The 22,316-nt window shown below is 38.3% G+C and overlaps 1 protein-coding gene across 2 annotated transcripts in view; it reads right to left on the bottom strand.

Annotated features, from left to right (window-relative positions):
* SLC15A2 (solute carrier family 15 member 2) overlaps nt 1–22,316 on the bottom strand; it is a 45,713-nt gene that overhangs the window by 9,490 nt on the left and 13,907 nt on the right. For both annotated transcript variants that reach the window (XM_055570288.1, XM_055570289.1), the window contains 15 exons: nt 21,875–21,974; nt 19,737–19,827; nt 19,381–19,458; nt 13,040–13,122; nt 12,277–12,363; nt 12,015–12,104; nt 11,881–11,925; nt 10,568–10,600; nt 9,760–9,848; nt 8,358–8,439; nt 5,937–6,071; nt 4,848–5,012; nt 4,650–4,696; nt 2,898–3,008; nt 2,133–2,229 (listed from right to left, as the gene is read on the bottom strand). In XM_055570288.1, the coding sequence (XP_055426263.1) occupies nt 2,133–2,229; nt 2,898–3,008; nt 4,650–4,696; nt 4,848–5,012; nt 5,937–6,071; nt 8,358–8,439; nt 9,760–9,848; nt 10,568–10,600; nt 11,881–11,925; nt 12,015–12,104; nt 12,277–12,363; nt 13,040–13,122; nt 19,381–19,458; nt 19,737–19,827; nt 21,875–21,974 (1,333 nt within the window). The remainder of the gene's footprint in view (nt 1–2,132; nt 2,230–2,897; nt 3,009–4,649; nt 4,697–4,847; nt 5,013–5,936; nt 6,072–8,357; nt 8,440–9,759; nt 9,849–10,567; nt 10,601–11,880; nt 11,926–12,014; nt 12,105–12,276; nt 12,364–13,039; nt 13,123–19,380; nt 19,459–19,736; nt 19,828–21,874; nt 21,975–22,316) is intronic.

Below are 22,316 nucleotides of genomic sequence, written 5' to 3'. Positions count from 1 at the left end.
TCTTCCCCAACCAGGGATCGAACCTATGTCTCTTATGTCTCCTGCATTGACAGGCAGGTTCTTTACCACTATCATCACCTGGAAAGCCCTTACAAGTCAATAATTAAAAGACAACTCAATTAGAAATTGCACAAAGAATCTGAATAGACATTTCTCCAAACCTGATTACAAATGGCCAATAAGTGCATTAAAAGGTGCTCAACATCATTAGTCATCAGGAAAATACAAATCAAAACCACAGTGAGATACCATTTCATACCTACTAGAATGGCTATAATTAATAAGACAGAAAACTAAGTGCTACAAAGATTATATTGCCACTTTCAACTCATGGGAATGATAAATGTGTATTCACTTTGCAAAAGGGCTTCCCTGGTGGCTCAGATGGTAGAATCCACCTGCAATGCAGGAAACCTGGATTTGATCCCTGGGTTGGGAAGATTCCCCAGGAGAAGGGCATAGCAACCCCCTCCAGTATTCTTGTGTGGAGAATCCCCATGTACAGAGGAGCCTGGCAGGCTACAGTCCAAATGGTTGCAAAGAGTCGGACACAACTGAGCGACTAAGCACATGGCAGTTCCTCAGATGGTTAAACACAGAATTACCATGTGACCCAACAATTCCACTTCTAGTTATATATCCAAGAGAAGTGAAAATATATGCCCACACAAACACTTGTACATGAATATTCACAGCAACATTATATCAGTCAAAAGGTGAAAACACCAAATGTCCATATACTGATGAATACATAAACAATATGTGTTATATCCATGCAATAGGCAATAAAAAGAAGTGAAGTACTGTTATATACCCTGAAAAGACCCTGAAGCTGAGAAAGATTGAGGGCAGGAGGAGAAGGGTACAACAAAGGATGAGATGGTTGGATGGCATCACCGACTCAAGGGACATGAGTTTGGGTAGGCTCCGGGAGTTGGTGAGGGACAGGGAGGCCTGGCGTGCTGCAGTTCATGGGGTCGCAAAGAGTCGGACACAACAGAGCAACTGAACTGAACTGTTATATACTGCAATATGAATGAACCTTAAAAATAAGCTAAATGAAAGAATCCAGACACAAAAGACCACATAGTATATCATTCCATTTATACTAAATGTCCACAATAGGCCAGTGTATAAAGAAAGTAAACAAGTAGTTGTCTAGGGGTAAGGGGTTTGGGAGGAAATGGTGAGTGACTGCTGATGGCTTCTTTTTGGAACAAGGAAAATGTTCTAAAATTACACAACTCTGAATTTTTTAACACCACTGAATATATATTATTGAAAATATATTCTACATATGTATTGAACATACAATGCATATTGACTATGTTAATACATTTTAAACCATTATATACTTGAAGTGGGTGAATTGTACGGTATATGAATTATATCTCAATAAGGCTATAATAAAAAATGGCATACCAAAAAATCATGCTAATTAAATTAATTACAATAAATAAAATGTTACAGATTATTCTCATCACCCTTCTAGAAGTGTTCCATCTTTTTCTTATTCACTATCTACTTTTTATATTTAATACAATGTCAAAAGTAATGGAATAAAATTAGAATCAAAATTGACATCAGAGATCTAAAACCCTGATGGCTGAACAACTGTTTTTGATGGGCCACAGTTAATTGATCCCCCAAACTTTGTGTAAAGATTGACATTTGCTACAAGTCTTGGTATTTCAGACTGTGATATAATAGCAGATCAATTTCCAAGGAGCTAGGAGAACCACATGTGGAGTCAGTCAAGAAGACCAAAATAATTTTTGTTTTCTTGGTGCCATAATGAGACTGGAGCAGACCATGTCACCTCATAGCAGTGACTCAAGATAAGTTATGTCTACCATTCCCCAAGATCCTGTGCCTGCTGCCAATGTTATCTATTTTAAGTCCTCTCTGGAGACCTTAGTAGCTTTTCTAAAGTCACTATAGAAGCTATCACCTTACACTAGAGATAAGTATGTGATACCATCTTGCCACAGAGTCTTCTATGGATCCAGGATATATATATATATAGATACATATACATATAGATATAGATTATATATAAGTTTAGATATGATATAGTTATATAGATACAGGTATATGGAAGGAAAGAGTGAGGATAGCCATGGGCTACTTACATTAGTAATAACAAACAGATAAACTGCACCAAAGTCTAGTAGGCCCAAATTCAGCGAAAAATCCTCATTCTTTGTTCTACAATGCACTGCAGGATATCTGCAACAGGACAAATTTAGGTTAGAATAAACATTACAATTTAGAAAAGCACTTCCATCCCTGGTGGAAAGACTGATTTCATCTCTCTACTGATGGTGAATCAAGCAGCAAAGGTACCATTTCTCTTTGAGGAGTCCTAGTAAATTATTTTTTTGCAAGGTTTTTTCCACACCTGATCTGAGTTTCATCACCTGTTGGGTATTTTTTTTTAACCTTAAACCTGAATGCAGAAGGTACAAATTGCCTTCTGTTGTGTACTTCAGACTCTAAGTCTTCTCATCTAAATCTCATGAAATTTTCTCTTCTGAACCTTATGAACTAGTGGGACAGCTTAAAACTGAATTTGAATGGATAAGCTCAAAGTAGCAAGGTGTTAATAGGAGTTACAAAAGGGTAGGAATGGGAGCCAATAATCAACTGGCAAACCTCCAGGAGACGGCCTTCACAACAAGCATGGTCTCAATATGTCTCTGCAGAACAACATGAGACTGAGGAAAGGAGTCAAAGGTTGCAAAAGAGGAGTCTGTGTATATTTACAATTAGCTGATATATACTAGGTATATAATTAGGTGTAACTTCTATACCTAATCTGCCCACCTATACACAAAGAAAGTATTTAAAAATCAGTTGTTGATAAAAGTAAAATGTCCACAGGGTAGTGCTCTTACTCTCCTCTTTGCACAGTTCTGTAAGCAGACACACCATAGTCTTCATCAACAATGAGGGATGCATCTGTACCCAGGGAGACATTGACCTTTTCATGCAAAGTGTTAACAAACCTAAGGATAATAGAGACATTGTTAGAGATCAGACAAACTCTCCCACCTGATAAATGGGCAGGGGCCTTTTCTGTTTTGTTTATTGCTATATGCCTAGTGCCTAGAACAGAGGCTAGCACATAAAAGGTACATGATACATATTGTTAACTGAATGAATAAAGCAACTCACACAGAAGTAATTAGTAGTCTTAGCTGTCCCTATCTTTTTCTTTCCTCAGGTATTAGCTTTTTGTCTGCCACATCATCACCTGATCTCAACTGGAATGACACTATTGTGATCACTCATGGCAGTTTGAGCCTCCTCAGTAACCCAGCTTAGGTGCACCTATTTCTTTCTGTTTTCTAATGATGGAATTCATCAATTGAAGCTCAAAAAGGAAAATAATTATGTATATATAAATACATATTAGTATTTATATAAAACTGATACTTTATTTTATAAATGAAGTCTGATTTGCTTTACACAAAACTCAGACTCCCAACCCACAGTAGGTTAAGCTATCATTGTTCTGGGTATTCAGACAAACTTGAACTCTTCCAGAACTATCTTTTTAGTCTTTTGAACCTGAGCCCCTAAATTGTTCCCTCTGTTTCAATTCTTGGTAGCATCTGTGTTAGTCCCTGGCTCATGGGATTATAAGGGCAATTCCCTCTAAAATCGTTGATGTTGATTCCTGGACTTTTGATCATCCTGCACTAACCTAGAAATTGCTCCCTTTCATCCTTACTGGAGGTTTCCATTGCTCTCTGACCCAGGGAAGACTTATTTTGATCTGTTTACTTTTTCTGAAAATCATGGAAAGGCAGATTATTATGACTGTTCCAGCCTTCAGTGAAATTCAAATTTTTCATTAAAAGTTCTCCTCTAAAATGCTATTCTCTATAGCAACCATCTAATCTTGATGGCCATAGGCACATGCATCTGTCTATTTTATGTCAAATTCCTGCCCCTGTGAGCAAGTGACCTCCTCAGGGCTTCATCTCTGTAACTGTCCCAGGGTGTCTAACAAGACCTTCAACCTTATCTAGATTCAAAACCAAGTTTTTTGACTCCAAGTATGTTACCTTTACTAAACCATGATGCCTCTATAGGTTCATTTAAAATTTTATTTTAAAAACATAGTAACTATAAAAGATATTCAACTTCCAGTAATGGAGGGAGAAATATTTACTTCTAAATTTCTCTCTGAGGATCACAGACAGGAAGTACTTAATTTTTTTTCTTAAGAGCAAGATAAGTGCATAAAGTTCAGTAGAAGCAATCCATGTGACAGAGCACAGAGGGGCATACATAGACACAGGGTCATTTTTGATTACCGTTGAGAAAGCAAGCCAAAAGACTTGGTTTTGAATCTGTGCCTCTCAGTTCCCTGGGGAAATGCCTTGACACCAATCCTCCTGACATTCTAGGAAAGAGCATCCTAGTACAAGACAATCAGAATGTGAAGTTCTGTAGACAGACACATTGTGATATTTCAATTGGAAATGGAAATTCTGTTTTTTTGTCTTCAAGTGGTGTCTCGAATAGTGTGGCATATTCTGCAGAATGAAGAATATGGGGTCTCTTCTGAAGCCCCACAGCTCAGAAGAGACCCCAGATTCAAGAGAACAGAGAGGCCTGGGTCTCCTTGACATCCAAACCTCATGGCTGTCATCCCACTGGTTGTTTTGTTTTCTTCATCTTTCACCTACAATAGAGGGAAGTAAAAATCAGTAATCAGTGTCTAGAAGGAAGTGATAATCATAAAATTTGATCATCAGATATATCCTTGGTAAGATATTGATGAGCCAGTCATCATACTCGAAGATAATTTGGAAATTAGGCCATTCCTCACTTACCATCATGCTAGAAATACTTTCCCCATCTTCTCGAATGATCAGGGTGTACCATATTTTCTCCTTCACAGGATGCTCAGTGTAGACAGACACATTGTGATATTTCAATTGGAAGTGGAAATTCTGGCTTTTTGTCATCAAGTGGAGTTTGGAATAGTGTGGCATATTCTGCAGAATGAAGAGCCTGTTACATTCACCTTCTACCCCACCTTGAACACTGCAATCTCATAGTAAACCAGGGCAGTTGACCTCATCAGATATTTTCAACATTACTCTTTAACTTCATAATACCATTTCTGGTAATATATCATAGGATGAATTATAGGCATGAATAAAGATTTATGAGTAAGGATGTTCATAATAGGATTACTTATAATAATTAAAATACCAATAAGGAAATATTTTACTAAACTATGATATTTCCACAGAATGTAGTATTATGTATCCATTAACACCACATACTCAAAGTTTATCTAAGGACACAGGAAAATGCTTTTGATGCAGTTTATCTTAAGAAAAATTCAAAGTCAATACAGCATATAGTGTTTCAATACTTTAAAAAAATTTGTTTATTCATTTATACAAAACTGCTATCTATAATTCATCTCTGTGTGATGGACTTATAGGTGGATTTTATATCTGTTAACACACTCCCTAATTTTTAATAATAAATGTATATTTTATTAAAGCATTTTTAAATGAATATTTCAGAATATGTACAATATAGTAGTGAAAATATGCAAGCCAAACTCTTCCACAGGGTGTGTGTAGGAAGCAGTTTGAAATACTAAAACAAATTACCACCTATTGAGAGCTTACAATGTCTCAGACTTTATGCTAAGCACTTTACATATAATATTTATCCTTACAACAGCTTATGACATAAAAATTACTGCCATTTTACAGATGATAAAACTGAGGCTTAGAGATACAAATAACTTGTTCAAGGTCTTATAACTACAGAGTGACAGAATCAGGAATTGGATTGGGGCACTTCAACTCAACAAATGCATGCTATAAACCACTGTATTATGCTGCTGCCTTGGCCCATAATCTGAATGTGTTTCTAACTCACTCAAGTCCATTTGTCACCTGGAAAGATTTGATGGACTCTGCCAACAGAGTATTATTTTCATCGCCGAGCACTGTTACCTTCACCTCATCATCTGCCAGATTTAAGACTTGTAGTAAAATCTCTTGGGAATCTGGCTGGTGTGGGGCCATTTCCTTAGGACAGAGAACACATGTTAGAATTACCAACAAATCACCTGTGAGATACAATGAGATCATATACTGCAGTACTATCTTGATAGCCAAGATTATCTAGTCAAGAGGACACAGTTTTCTACCTCTAAAGAGCATTTGGCTTTGAAAACTCTGAAGGCAGTTTGGAGCGGGAATCTCCACCTCACTGTAGTAAGCACTGATCAGAGCAGTTCAGTCGCTCAGTCATGTATGACTCTTTGTGACCCCATGAACTGAAGCACACCAGTTTCCCTGTCCATCACCAACTCCTGGAGTTTGCTCAAACTCATGTCCATTGAGTTGGTGATGCCATCCAACCATCTCATCCTCTGACATCCCCTTCTCCTGCCTTCAGTCTTCCCAGCATCAGGGTCTTTTCCAATGAGTCAGTTCTTTGCAGCAGGTGGCCAAAGTATTGGAGTTTAGCTTCAGAATCAGTCCTTCCAATGAATATTCAGAATTGATTTCCTTTAGGATTGACTGGTTTGATCTCTTTGCAGTCCAAGGGATTCTCAAGAGTTTTCTCCAACACCACAGTTCAAAAGCATCAATTCTTCAACACTCAGCTTTCTTTATGGTCCAACTCTCACATACATACATGACTATTGGAAAAAAACATAGCTTTGATTAGATGGACCTTTGTTGGCAAAGTAATGTCTATGCTTTTTAATATGCTGTCTTGGTTTGTCATAGCTTTTCTTCCAAGGAGCAATCACCTTTAATTTCATCATTGCAGTCAACATCTGCAGTGATTTTGGAGCCCAAGAAAATAAAGTCTCTCACTGTTTCCCCATCTATTTCCCATGAAGTGATGGGACTGGATGCCATGATCTTAGTTTTCTGAATGTTGAGTTTTAAGCCAGCTTTTTCACTCTCCTCTTTCACTTTCATTAAGAAGCTCTTTAGTTCCTCTTCACTTTCTGCCATAAGGGTGGTGTCATCTGCATATCTGAGGTTATTGATATTTCTCCCGGCAATCTTGATTCCACCTTGTGCTTCATCCAGCCTGGCATTTCACATGATGTACTCTGCATATAAGGTAAATAAGCAGGGTAACAATATACAGCCTTGACTTACTTCTTTCCTGATTTGGAACCAGTCTGTTGTTCCATGTCCAGTTCTAACTGTGGCTTCTTTACCTGCATATAGATTTCTCAGGAGGCAGGTAAGGTGGTCTGGTAGTCCTATCTCTTGAAGAATTTTCCACAGTTTGTTGTGACCACACAGTCAAAGGCTTTGGCATCATCAGTAAAGCAGAAATATATGGTTTTCTAGAACTCTCTTGCTTTTATGATGATCCAACAGATGTTGGCAATTTGATCTCTGGTTCCTCTGCCTTTTCTAAATTCAGCTTGAACATCTGGAAGTTCTCGGTTAATGTACTGTTGAAGCCTGGCTTGGAGAATTTTGAGCATTACTTTGCTAGCATGTGAGATGAGTGCAATTGTGCAGTAGTTTAAGCATTCTTTGGCATTGTCTTTCTTTGGGATTGAAATGAAAACTGACCTTTTCCAGTCCTGCGGCCACTGCTGAGTTTTCCAAATTTGCTGGCATGTTGAGTGCATCACTTTAACAGCATCATCTTTTAGGATTTGAAATAGCTCAACTGGAATTCCATCACCTCCACTAGCTTTGTTCATAGTGATGCTTTCTAAGGCCCACTTGACTTCATATTCCAGGATGTCTGGCTCTAGGTGAGTGATCACACTATCGTGGTTATCAGTGTCATGAAGATCTTTTTTGTATAGCTCTTCTGTGTATTTTTGCCACCTCTTCTTGATATCTTCTGCTTCTGTAGTCTTTCCCTACTCCAGGGAATCTTCCCAACTCAGGAATTGAACCCACATCTCCCGCATAGCAGGCGGATTCTTTATCAACTGAGCTATCAGGGAATCCCCCATAAGCACTGATGCCAGGTAACAAACTCCATGCTTTTTGACTTAACTGTGGCCCCATACATCATTCCCCAATAGTGACTATTCAACCTGCCAAAAGGTATTTGAATGTTTGGTAAGGTATCAAAGAGATGATTATATATCTTGAATACTGGTGTTTGGAAATTCCTACATCATTCAGGTGGGAGATGGGCTTCATTTTACACTGCTGCTCTACTCCTATATCTACTCATTTGCCACAAATACTTATTATGCACTTTCTGTAAAACAGCTACTGTGGTAGGGCCCAGTGAATCAAGATTGAACAAGTCAGAAAAATGAACAAAATAGATATGATCCTGCCTTCATGGAGCTTAAGATTTAGTGTACTCACATTAATTTTTATCTCTACAGCAGCAGCAACTGCAAAAGCCAGGCATGCTAGGATCATACCAACAGCCATTTTCCTAAGTGATCTGTAGAGGAAACAGTGGCAATTATACCTAAACTGTAGGTGCTAAAGAATAAAATCTAAACTCCCTTAGCTTACCTAATTTGTTCTCAATTACTTTCAAAGTATTTCCTAGTACTCCCCTTCATATATCCTTCTTTCTACCTTTACTTGAGTCACACTGAACTATTCTTTGTAACACATCAAATTTTCCATCTTTATTTATGATGGTTTTTCTATCTATTATATCATAATAGAAAAAATAATAGTAATATAGCCAGAATTATTGAACATTTACCATATACCAGTTACTATATATTACCTTCTTTTCCTCTTCTTTATAAGTTTTTCTTGACGCTGGCCACTCTCTTCCATCTCTGCATTTCCTGGCACTTTGTTTCCCTTCTTAGGCTTAACATATTAACTTAACATAATTCATCTTGTGCAATAACCTTGCATATTTTCTAGCTCCCTTACTGAAGGATAAACTCCTTAGGAGCAAGATTTGTGCTTTTACAAAGCACTTGGTGCTCAATGAATAAGTAAATGGCAAAAAGTCATTTGAATATATAAAATGATTATCAAAAGGAAATTGCTATTAAATCAGAAATTATAGATGACTTAGCACCCTCCTCTGTCAAACTTTACAAAGAATAACACTTCTATTTAGAAAGGGGGAAAACAGTTTCTATCCCCACTCTTATGAGGTCTTTCATTTGTTTCATAGGGACAGTAAGAGATTTAAAGGTATTAGTTAATCATCAAAGACTTTGGACTTCTTTAAAGAGGCAACTTTTAAGTACAAAGCAACAAGTTGGTTTAGGAGACTAATCACATACTTTTGACTTTCCATGAAGTGTACTCCTAACTTTTCAACATCACATATGTAAGTCTGCAGTAATGGCTTGGACTCTCTAAGTTAAGAATTAATTAGATCTAATTCCCATCCTCCAGTGTTAATAGGCATTTAATCTAATGTGGATAAACAGAAGCAGAAAAATGATAAACCAAAATAAATCATTACTAAGCAGAAAAGATATCGACTCTATCAAACTGGGCAAATTCTGAGTCAATTTGGAGTAACATAGGCATAGTGAACACTTGTGTGCATGCTTGCTAAGTTGCTTCAGTCATGTCTGACTCTTTGCGACCCGGTGGACTGTAGCCTGTTGGTCTTCTATGTCCATGGGATTCTCCAGGCAAGAATACTGGAGTGGGTTGCCATGTCCTCTTCAAGGGGATCTTCCTGACCCAGGGATTGAACCCATGTCCCTTATTTCTCCTACATTGGCAGGCAGATTCTTTACCACTAGCGCCACCTGGGAAGCCCATAGTGAGCACTTACGTGAAGTTAATGCCACACTTGGAGACCAGACGATAAATGACAAGGTCAAACAATGGTATGAAGATAAGAACCAAAAAGGGATTTAGCACCTGTAACATGATGGTAAAAAGAATTAGTTACAAGTGTTCTATTATGAGTGTGAGCATGTGCTTTCATCTGCGTTTGTGCATAGTCTCTCACATCCAAACACACTTTCATCATACAGTGTAAAGAATGATTCCGCATCTTTCAGTCCCTTTATACCCAAAATGTATTACCCCTGCATAGCACGTTAGCTTCCAAATATCCCAAGGAACAAGTTTCACTCTGCACTGGTTTTTCTGTCAATTAATTAGGAGTTCTTCCCTCCCATTTGCTCTGATCTTATCCAGTTTCACAACCAAGGGAAAAATGTCACGGTCAGGAGAAAGGAAAGAGGGAAGAAGGAATTGGGGACTGTTGAACAAAACAAACAGTTTAAAATAACTGGAAGTCACCAATAAACAGGGCTTCTGAATTCATTGCTCACACAACAAAGTGTTATACTTCCTTTGACAACATGATACTTGACATGGAAAAAAAAATCCAATGCTTACACTTTCCCTGTGAGTTCAAAACTCCCTGGAGTTTTTGCAGGAGCTACTTGCTTAAGGGAAGATATGAAAGAGAAGTGTGAGGCTTAAAGAGAATATTTTCATCACTATGTTTAGCCCTCCTCAGCATAGAAGGGAAAAAACCCATCAAATTATGGTTGGTAATCCTCCTACTACACGTAAAGTTACAGATAAGGGAAAAAATAAGTACCCAAGAATATAGAGAAGTCTCCTACCTGCATCTGATCAGGCTGAAGCACAAAGAAACCCTGAAATATGACAACAAATCACATGAAGATATTGGCACAAAGACAAAAAAAGCCTAGATCAACAATCTTGTTAATTAGCAGGTGAGAAGCATAAGATAATATCCATCAGGTCTTTGGTTCAGAGCCACTATTATCCTTATAAGGGTATGTGGGGGAATAGGCTGGAATAGAAGCTCAGACTATGGCTTCTGAAGGCAGATGGGCATAAGGGAGAATCTTATTTTCTGTGCACTATGCTTTTTTAACTTGAGAGAGAATAGAGTCAGGGTGTTTTTATTAATCTCAGTAACTGTAGTCGTGGCGGTAAAGATGTGAAGGACAAAAAGGTATCATGGTTAGGGTGAAGTCTCCCATCAACACACAGTGTTTTTAAAGTTTGACCCTTCAGAGGGTCAAAAGGAAGACAACCATGGTAAATCCTGGACAGCCAGAAGAAGAGAAAAGATGAAATTATATTAGGCAAGCTCCAAACAGACTGGCTTATAAAATCCTGGCATCATTCCACCCTGCCTTCTTCACAAGTGAGATGGCAGGAGAACATACAATAATCTAGGCAGCGGGAATAAATGAGAGAAGAATTTGTCAATGAATGAAAATTTTAAAAAGAGAAAATTATATTTAAAATTTCCCCATTATTTCTGTATCCATGAACAAAATATCCCACCTCTGGATCCCTGCTGTGAACCCTGCCTGAGAGGTTGGGCCAACTCTGTTGTCACAGCAATCAGTTGTGCCCTGGGGTGCCTGGTGGTGGTGGTTTGGTTGCTAAGTCATGTCCAACTCTTGCGAGTCCATGGACTGTAGCCTGCCAGGCTCCTCTGTCCATGGAATTCTCCAGGCAAGAATACTGGAGTGGGTTGCCATTTCCTTCTGCAGGGGAGCTTCCTGACCCAGGAATTAAACCCAGGTCTCCTGCATTGAAGGCAGATTCTTTACTGACTGAGCTAAGAGGGGAGCTTTGGTGGGGCGTAGTTGGGAGGAAACATCCATTCCCCAGGCTTCATTTGCTCCCTATTTACTCCCTATCACTATCCACTCCCTATCACTTCATTTGCTATTGTCTCAGTGCTTGCTGTATACACTGGAACCTTTCCATCCTTACCTTTCTGATTTTCAAAGATAACATTCTGTCTTATAATAGTCACTTTGCCTACCCAGTAACTTCATGCTAAAGGTATAATCTTATGTCACTTTTTAGGCAAAAACACAAATAAATTTTCCCTTAGTGTGGATTAAAAAGAAAATGATAGACTTCTCTGGAAAAAATCTCTTCTACTCACCAAATTCCCATTCATCCTGGTGGCTTGCAAGGTCCATCGTGAGCCCTACAGCAAACAGATGCTATTAGAGGAAATCCCTTTCCTTTGAGAGAGAAGGGGCTGGAAGAGGTAGTTTTCAAAAGAACTATTCTTACCTGCTGATCCAAAAGCGCCCAGAACATGGGCAATGGGATATAAAGGAACAGTACCCTGGTCAGTGCCTTCACATCCATAATGAGCTGCTTCTGCAAAGAGGAGGAAGAAGGAATAGGCTGAATTGGCAGTTAAGGATTTCTTGCTTGGAGTAGAAATGGCCCAGAACAGTAAGAGAAGAGGTCAAATACAGTAGGAGAGAATCAGTTTGGTTATTAGGAAAAACTCTATGGAGGCATCAGATGTTTCTGCAGTTCAACTTACTGGGTATTTCTCAGCTGCCCAGTCCAGCCAGTGCTCTCGCTTGGGATTGTCCCCAGAATGGTTCTTGAAACGGCTGGAAATGGCAAACTAGGGCAGAGCATAGATATCAGAAGAGAGGAAAAAACAAACAAAAAACCCATCCCCTGCCTTTTCCATTTCACTGTATCTTCCCTTAGACACACATACTCTTGAGTGACTTAATCTAACCTTTTGATTTCATCACACATTGAATTTCAGAATATTTGAAATACAATTTTAACATATGTAACTACATTTCAGAAAACTTTTGCCAGTTTTTAAAAATGATTATATTATTTTTAGCTTGGAGAAGGCAATGGCACCCCACTCCAGTACTCTTGCCTGGAAAATCCCATGGACGGAGGAGCCTGGTAGGCTGCAGTCCATGAGATCGCTAAGAGTCGGACCTGACTGAGCGACTTCCCTTTCACTTTTCACTTTCATGCATTGGAGAAGGAAATGGCAACCCACTCCAGTGTTCTTGCCTGGAGAATCCCAGGTACGGGGGAGTCTGATGGGCTGCCGTCTATGGGGTCGCACAAAGTTGGACACGACTGAAGCGACTTAGCAGCAGCAGCAGCAGGGGCATCAAGTGATGTTTGGTCAACCCCACTTTCCAAAAGTCACAGAAGCAGTGCAGAGATCATTGAGAAAAGTGTATACCCATGTTTGAAGGCCTATAGGCTCAGAACTGCATTTTTTTTCTTGTGATTGAAAAAGGCAGGCAAACAATTCATGAACTTACCCAGATACATTTGACCACTTGATTCAGTATGTTTCCTTCAGGAGGTGGTTTTCTGTATAGTTTACTTCCCATTGCAAACACAACTGCAGTAGATAAACAAAGTTCTTAGCTTCTCATTTAGCACATTTAGTTGTCAACACTAAGGACACACTGCTGAAATGTAGGAATGATTGACACATCTCATAAAGGGTGGAAACTGACTGATGCTCCCTGACTTTGGAGTCATAAAAACTACGGGAGCAAGAGAAAAATAAAATGGTCAATGTGTAGACTTTCCTGTAATCACAGAAATGAAAGTCACCTCTGAATTCTCCGTCTTCTATCTCATCTCTACATCTAATATATTATCAACTTTCACTGACCCTCTATCTTCAGTGTATTTCCTGCCTGTCCCCTCTCTGCATCCCCAGGGCTATGACTCATATAGGACCTCACAACTTCTACCCTCTATTTTCAAAATGGCCACCAAGTAGTTTCTTAATCCCTGTTCGTTTCTCCTTATCTGCTGCCAAATTAAAATCTTGTTTCCAAGACCTACCTAGTAAGTCCTAACTCCTGAAATGGATTTTCCCAAATTCATTATTATCCTGATGGTTATTATTATCAATAATTATCTCTTGAAGGTTTATTATTATATGTAAAGTGTAAAGCATTTGAATAGTACTGATTTAAACTGAAAAGCATTTTACATATAAAGAAATCAAGGGTTAAGGAGTTAAGCAAGTTGTACAAGATTGCACAGATGGAAATTGCCAGAAACTACACTGTTTTTCATTATTTATTTTTGAAATCACTAAATTTTGTTTGGAGAAGGCAATGGCACCCCACTCCAGTACTCTTGCCTGGAAAATCCTATGGACGGAGGAGCCTGGAAGGCTGCAGTCCATGGGGTCGCTGAGGTTTGGACATGACTGAGCAACTTCACTTTCACTTTTCACTTTCATGCATTGGAGAAGGAAATGGCAACCCACTCCAGTGTTCTTGCCTGGAGAATCCCAGGGACGGGGGAGCCTGGTGGGCTGCCGTCTATGGGGTCGCACAGAGTCGGACACGACTAAAGTGACTTAGCAGTAGCAGCAAACTTTGTTTGATATAATCTTTTAAATGATATGAAATAAATTATTAAAATATAAGAACAAGTAAATAATAGATGTATAACTTAATGAATTTTTACAAGTGAACACACCCATGTAACTAAGACCAGATAAAAAAACATATTCTAGACCCCAGTGTTCCCTTCCAGCACTGACACCCCACCCTCAACCCACCTCTGCTAAGTTATGCCTCTTTCAATTCCTTTTTACAGCTTGGTAGTAAGATCAGAAACTACCTTCTTTAACCGAGGCCTGTCTACGCAAAAATCTATACTGTTAACCACCATAAAGGACCTCATTCATTGATTCTTGCATCACATACTTTGCCTGACACAGCTGAAAATAAAGATAAAAAAGACGTGACCCCTATCTGCAACAGAGTTTCCCACAACCAGCTGCTTCCCACTTTTCCTTTCATCACTCTGTATTTGCCACTGTATCTTCTAACCACTATTCATTATTCCTAAAACAATTCTTTTCTGTTTTATTTCTGTTCCTGAGCTCATTCTCTCTCAACGCATATGTTTATCTTTTAACCACATCTCCGCAGCTATCTGTAGGTGAATTTAATTTTCTTGTTTTTACTTCATTTTCTGTATACCAGCAATGAGATATTACTTTTACAATTATAAAATTGTAAGGTTTTTTTTCAAGTATATTCAGTTCAGTTCAGTCGCTCCGTTGTGTCCGACTCTTTGCGGCCCCATGAACTGCAGCACGCCAGGACTTACTGTTCATCACCAACTCCCAGAGTTTACCCAAACCCGTGTCCATTGTGTCAGTGATGCCATCCAACCATCTCATCTTCTGTCGTCCCCTTGTCCTCCTGTCCTCAATCTTTCCCAGCATCAGGGTCTTTTCAAATGAGTCAGCTCTTCGCATCAGGTGGCCAACGTGTATTAAATTTACTAAAATTTGTGGGAAAGCTCCATTTTGGTACCATCTCCAATATACTTTCCTCTTGAATGGATTTCCCGGCTCCAGCAAGAAAGATGTCCCTCTAGCAGCTCCTGTACCAAAAATGCCTTCTTCAGTGGCCAGTGCTGCTGCTGCTAAGTCGCTTCAGTCGTGTCCGACTCTGTGCGACCCCATAGACGGCAGCCTACCAGGCTTCCCCGTCCCTGGGATTCTCTAGGCAAGAACACTGGAGTGGGTTGCCATTTCCTTCTCCAATGCATGAAAGTGAAAAGTGAAAAGGAAGTCGCTCAGTCGTGTCCGACTCTAGCGACCCCATGGACTGCAGCCTACCAGGCTCCTCTGTCCATGGGATTTTCTAGGCAAAAGTACTGGAGTGGGGTGCCATTGCCTTCAGTAACAATCTCCAATATCCTTACATCCAGAATGCCTGACTCACCCTACTTTTCTCTATCTTAACTTTCTACTTTCTCCATTCTTTTCTGTCAGGCTCACTCTACCACTTTTTCTTTATTATCCTCTGAGTTTCTCCCAAACTTCTCCAAATAGCATGCTTTACCACTTACCATGGCCTTATTGATTAAAAAAAAAAGTTCAGATAAAGAATGCTAATCCTTAGACAAGTGGGCAGATAAAAAAGGTATCTGGACAAGCAGAAAATTTTGGATGGGAAATAGACAGCTCTTGAAACTAATAATGATTCTAGAAAGGGGCTGAACTTCTCAGGAATTCTGGTCTAAAATGTGACAATGCAGTGATAAAAAGGTCAGGTGATCAACTTGACAAGGTCACACTTAAATTTGAAGGCCACTTAACTGAAGAAGATGGGTAGGGACCTTGAGTTTCTCTAACATTTACTTCCACTAGTAGACATTGTTGCCTCTTACTTCACAAAGAAAATAGAAGGCTTCAAATGAAAACTCCCTCAACTCCTGCCACCAAACCTATTAATATTTGTATCCATACCTATCCCCTCCTCTCTCCAGTTACATGAAGGTAATGTTCCTCCTCTTGTGTAAATACAATTCTACCATGTGTGCTTTCGTATTGATCATACTGTCTTACCTTACATCTTCAACATCTTTCTTTACTGGAGTGTTCCTAATAATAATCAAGCATGCTTAATATCCTCTCCTGACTCCATGTCACCTTTCAGCTATAACTTCTTACTGTTTTCTCTTTCATTCATTTTATTCACTTCCCAATCTGCTCTAATTATTCTTGAAACTCCACCAGTCTACCATAACTGATATCATCAAATCAAAGACCTTTGTGTCACCATATTTAATGGACATTTTTCACCTTTATCTTGCTTTCCCAGTCAGTAATATTTGTTACTCTGAATGATCCCCTTCCTGAAATCCTCTTGGTATCCAAGGTAGAACTACTATTACTTTGGGCATTCGTTTTTAGTCTCATCTGTGGGCTTTCCCTTCTTTACCTGTCTTTTTTTGTTTGTTTAACTGCTGAATCCTTTACCTAATTCAAATACAAAATTTGAGTCAACACATTTTCATCTTAAAGGAAATACAACAACTTATAAATAAATGCTGGCTTGTATAAAAGTATGCCTAACACTGAATAATCTCTTTAATATTAATAATATAAATACATCAAGAGTTGACAATCCACATATTGGAGAAAATAATTACTATTAAGTTTTCATTACAATAAGACTCATTCCCATACAAATTTGAAACATTATTCTAAAGGTTTATGTCATGGAGATTGTCCCCTAAAGATCTGATTGCGGTATTATTGAAATCACCCTAGTTTCAAAATGCCACGTTCTGTTTTCTACCTCTCCATTTGCAGTTTTTTTCTCTACCTGGAGAGCTCTTCCCCAACTTTTCTTTAGTGAATCTTTATTTGAATGGCTTCAGCGCAACTTAATTATTGCCTTTGCTGTACATCCTTGTAGATATCTTTATTTCTGCACTTATCACAGTGAAGAGAACTTAATTTTTCACCAGGACAACAAAATTCCTTGTAAATAGTTGCCATAACTTGTTTATTTCTAATGCCTGCTGCTTAGCTCATTTGTTTGTCTTTTAAATATTGGTATTCCTCAAGGTCCTATCCTTGTTCTCTTTTATCATACTCTTAGTCATTCCATCTATTTTCCTGACTTAATTGCTATCCATATACTAATAGCTCCGGCTCTATATCTACAGCCCAGACATTTATTCTGGACTTTAAACCTGTATTTCCAAATAAATATAGATTTAAAAGTTTGATACTCCCAATTAGATGTTCCAAAAACATCTAAATGTTACATATCCAAAACTAAATTCATTAGTATTGCCCCAAGCCTAGTCTCCCTTAGACCATACTCCTACTATCCACCCATTTGCTCAAGTCAGAATGCCGCATTCAGTACTGGCTTATCTTCTCTCTTACTTTCACACATCTAATCATATCAAGTTTGTCAGTTCTGTCAGTGCTGAAGAAGGTGAGCTAAGGTAGGCACTCACCTTGAACACAAAATTTAAGGAAGTACCAAAAATTCAATAATCAAGACAAAGAGTATCCTTTGTCTCACCCTTAATCCATTTTTTTTCCACATTACAGTCAGAAATACCACTGGAAAATAAACATCTAATGATCATTCCTTTATTTAAAACCCTTTTGAAGCTCCCTACTATTCTCTTGATAAAGTTCTAATTCCTTAATAAGTTAAAAGCCTTTCATTATCTGGTTTCTGTCAGTTTCTCCTCTTTCTCTTCTGTTCCTTCAAGGCCTTCAAATATGTCATACTATTTCTCAACCCTTTGTCTTATAGATACCATGTACTATTTCTGTTTCACTTTCAATCTCTTCTTTAATTAACTGCTGTTAATGCTTTAGGTCTTACCTTCCCTATCATTTCTTTAGGCAAAGCTTTTCTGAGCCTCAAAGTCTTAGGTATCCCTCTGTGTTCTTATAGCTTCCTCTGTATTTCTCTAGTTGTGACAATGATGATACTATATTGAAAGATCCTGTTTACTTTTTTGTCTCCCTCTTCCTGCTGGACCAAATAAATCCTTTGAAAGTATGAATTCTGTAGCTACCTAATTCAACAACGTGATCCCAGTACCTAGCACAGAATCTTACACATTAAATGTTCATTAAATAGATGTTTGTTGAATGAATTAATGAGTGAAAAAAATCAAATAAATGAAATTATAGTGAAAAATCAGAGAACTGATTTATTAGTACCCAGAAAACTGAAGTAACTAATGATGTCAGCTAACACTTAACATTTAATATTCAATTAAACATTTCATAATTTGTAAACATTTCAAAAGCATCTCTTTTGATCTTCATAATTACTATGATATGTAAATAATATTATGCAATGATCCAGAGAAAAAGACATAGTACTAATCAGGAAAACTAGGAATATATTTGGCTTTGAAGAGAGAAGGAAGCAGAATGTATTATCACTGGGCCCTAAACTAACACATAAATTTCCTTGGAATTGGAATTGCAACTTGCCTGAGTAATATTATTAGCCCCACAACTCTGTTTGAAAATAATCAGCTGGAACAGTGAGTCTCTGGGCTCTTTATCCTTTATTGAGCTCTTTATGTGTTTGGACTGGATATCCTCCAGGGGGGTGTTACCCAAAGGCTCAGTGTGAGAACAGGTTTCCAGGTCAATGATTAGAAACAATCATGTCCAAGTTTCCCCTTAGACTGTGTAAACTAAACAACACATATATTCCTCTTCCTCTTCCATTGCTGGTTTCTCAGTGGTAAAGAGAATGCCACTTGATCGAAGTTGCATCAGTTTTCCCCTACTTATCCAACTCCTCTTATTCTCTTTGCTCAGAAGCAAACTTCTTGGAAGCACTGCAGAGCAAGGCAGAAACAGCTGACCCTAGAAGCTTTAAAAGGCCCCCAAAATTTTTACATCTTCCAGTTACCAGATAGTTATCAGATGAAATAAACTGGTTCGAGAGGAAGGATTATTTTCTTTGCCTCATTATATATTGCAATGTAGATCAGTACATCTCAACTGTGACTACAATTAGAATCAACTAGATACTTAAAAAATTTTAGATGCCATGGCCGTATCCCACAGAGATCCTGATTTATTTGGTTCTACATGGCATCCAAGGATCAGTCTTTTTAAAACTCTCAGGAAGCTTATTATATAACTGTGGGCACTATTTTTTTTAAGGCTTCTAACTTTATTCAGTTAATTTATCTACAATGTCTAGGGGAAACCCCTACAATAACACCTAATAGGTTTGTGTGAGGACTAAATAAAATAGTTTGTGAAAAGTGCTTACTCATGCTTTCCATGTGGAAGGCATCAGTGGTTATTAGTTTCCTTCACTGCACTTACCAAGAGCTATCAGCATAAGCAATCCTGGAACTCCAAAAGCCAATGCGTAGCAGTCCTTCCCAAAACACTGCACATCTCCTACAGGAAAAAACAAAACCAAATTAATCCTGAATCTTAAATTTTTGATGTTCTGTTCTGTAAGCTCAGGTTTTTGAGGTCATAGACATAGCCATCTTCTTTCCTCCCAACACCTAATCCATAATCCTTCTTTTGGGCCACACAAATCAAGATTAAAAGAAATTCGCTCAGATTTTCAAACTTGTATAAAAGGAGAAGGTAGACAGTAAGAAGCCTTGAACGGAATTCTGGCTGGGCAGAGTAAAGCTTATACAGAGGCCCTCAGAAAAGATCCCAACCTCTCAGCATGGGTGTGACAAATGTAGAAATCAAGCTCCCTGCATTGATGGAGAGGTAGAAGACTGAGAAGTATCTAGTCCGTTCCTCTGCCTGAAAAAAAAAAAAAAAAAAAAAAAGCCAAAACAGGACAAATCATCAGTTCAATGTGCCTCCTTGGTCCACCCCCCACCTCTTCAGACTCATTAAGAGGTACGATTCAGATACTGTCTCCAAAGTATGTGAATGTCATATTAGATATTTTAACACATATTTTGCTAACCCCAAATAAACATTTCTCTATCTTTCACACCCTAGTACAATCGTCTTTAACATTTTTTTACCCTTTTATATTGGCAAAAATGATCATCTTGTATACTATGTCTATGTACTGTGTCCTATAGTGTTTATTCTAGTATTAGTCTCTGTATTAAATTTCTGTTTCAGTAGGTTGAGAGTTCCTTTAGAGCAGAAAAAAAAAAAAAACTTATTATTTTCTGTAATCCTCACAAGCATCACTAGCATAGCACCTGTCTTATATTAGATTCAGTAAATGTTTATTAAACTGAATTAAGTTAGTGAATGAGTGGCTGAGTTAAATAATAGATTTTGTGGAATGTGTGGTAGGAATGGGACTAGAATATGGAACAGTTGAGTAAATTGTTGATCAAACAGAATAATTTACCTAATGCTCATGGGATGTCTGCCAGAGACTATTAAAGAAAGTCTGTGGGCTGGGCAGTGGCCAGTGGAAACTTGGAAGTGGGTTTGTCCTATTACTGAAATATCTTTGTGGAGCACTTACAAAATGAAGCAGCTTTCAAATAAAGTTGCTGACACTTTATTCATTATGCACTTCTGTGCTTCATTCTGACTCCCCTGACACATCAGCACAATCTCCATTTTCCATTTATGGTGTGTTCTGTTTCCTCTTCTGGTCCCCATTTAAACCTGCTCCATTCATCTATGTATAGAATTCATTGTGCATAGAATCCCACTTGCCAGAGTTTGGTGATTTCTCTAAGGTTAGCAAGCAATTATAATCTATGAACCCTTGGGTAGATAAAGAATATAAAATAACCCACATGGTCTGAAAGGTTAGAGAAATGCAGGAAGACATGATACAGAGAAAGAACAGAGTAAAAAACAAACATGATAAAAGAAACATGATAAATAGCTATAGAAGAGGGAATAATACATGAAGACTGTCAAAAAGGGAAACTGAGAGGTAAAAAGAGGAAGCTAGAAATGTTGGTTGATCTAAGAATAGAGTATTTTTCTTGCCTAGTTGTCACTGCTTCCTTAACAGGTATGTTTTTACCTTTATTCATACTGTCCCCCCACCCCCCATGGACAGTGGAAAGTGTCTAGGAAAAGAAGGAATGATCATCAAGACAGGATCATCTAAAGATATTCATTCTGTTTTATTCCAAATGGTCATTTTCTCCTTCATAGAATCCCAAAGCTAGAGATGCTTATATCATCTCCAAACTACTTATCACCTCCCATTCCCAAAGTGATGACCATGTAACTTCTTAAATACCTTAAGTGAGAGTGAACTCATTAATATTTGAAGTTTTTCCTTTCACCAAGTGAAAAGCTAACTTCCTATAGCTTTCTCTCATTGATCTTTGGTTTAATTACTGACATCCTTCCAATATCTATATAAAGGGAGTAACTCAGAAGGTAAAGAATCTGCCTGCAATGCAGGAGACATAGGTTTGATCCCTGGGTTGGGAAGATCCTCTGGAGAAAGAAATGGCAACCCACTCCAGTATTCTCACCTGGAAAATCCCACGGACAGGGATGGCTGGTGTGCTGCAGCCCATGGGGTTGCAAAGAGTTGGACACGACTGAGTGACTAAACAACAACAACTTCCAGTATCTATAGATAGTTATAATATTCTCTTTTAAGTCTTATTTTATCCAGTCTAAATATCTTCATTTCCATCAATTTTTCTTCCTAAGCTGCATCTTTTTAGTCCTGGTCATATTCCTTTGAAATGTTTCCATTTTTCTCTTCATTAATGATCAGTACCCAGCACTGAACACTACTCAGATATGTTCTAACTACTGGATTATTTCAGTCTTAGCAAATGGCTACCTGTCAATTTAATGCCTGCTCTAATTCTTGAAAATACAGAAATGACAGGACTCTTACATGTTTTTCTTCAAATTGGTCTCCACCAAAAGCTGCCACACAGGGTTTGATACCTCCTGTCCCCAAAGCTATTAGACTCAGGCCGACCATTGACAGGACTCTGAAATGGAAATGTGAGAGTACTAACCATACTGATACTAAACACAACTGTAGAAATGGAATATAGAGCTATAAGAGAAAAAATATGTGTACAAGGGCACGACCTCCATCACATTTCTATATTGTGGGCACTTCCCAATGGCTTCCTCCTGGGAGAGACTCAGGAGCACTTACAATCTTCATAATCCTTGAGTTTCTGCCAGAAAGTATCATTACATGGGAAGATTTTGTCCCTGATAGTTTAATTTACCTCATGTGTGCAACATATAGAAGCTGATACTCAAGGACCTCCAGAGTTAAGATTCTGTTCTCAATATCATCATAGTCAAAGGGACATGTCAAT

Source organism: Bubalus kerabau, chromosome 2 (assembly GCF_029407905.1).
Source record: "Bubalus kerabau isolate K-KA32 ecotype Philippines breed swamp buffalo chromosome 2, PCC_UOA_SB_1v2, whole genome shotgun sequence".
Classification (NCBI taxonomy): domain Eukaryota; kingdom Metazoa; phylum Chordata; class Mammalia; order Artiodactyla; family Bovidae; genus Bubalus; species Bubalus kerabau.
Note: the sequence above shows the minus strand (reverse complement) of the source record. Positions and strands in the feature narration are given on the sequence as shown.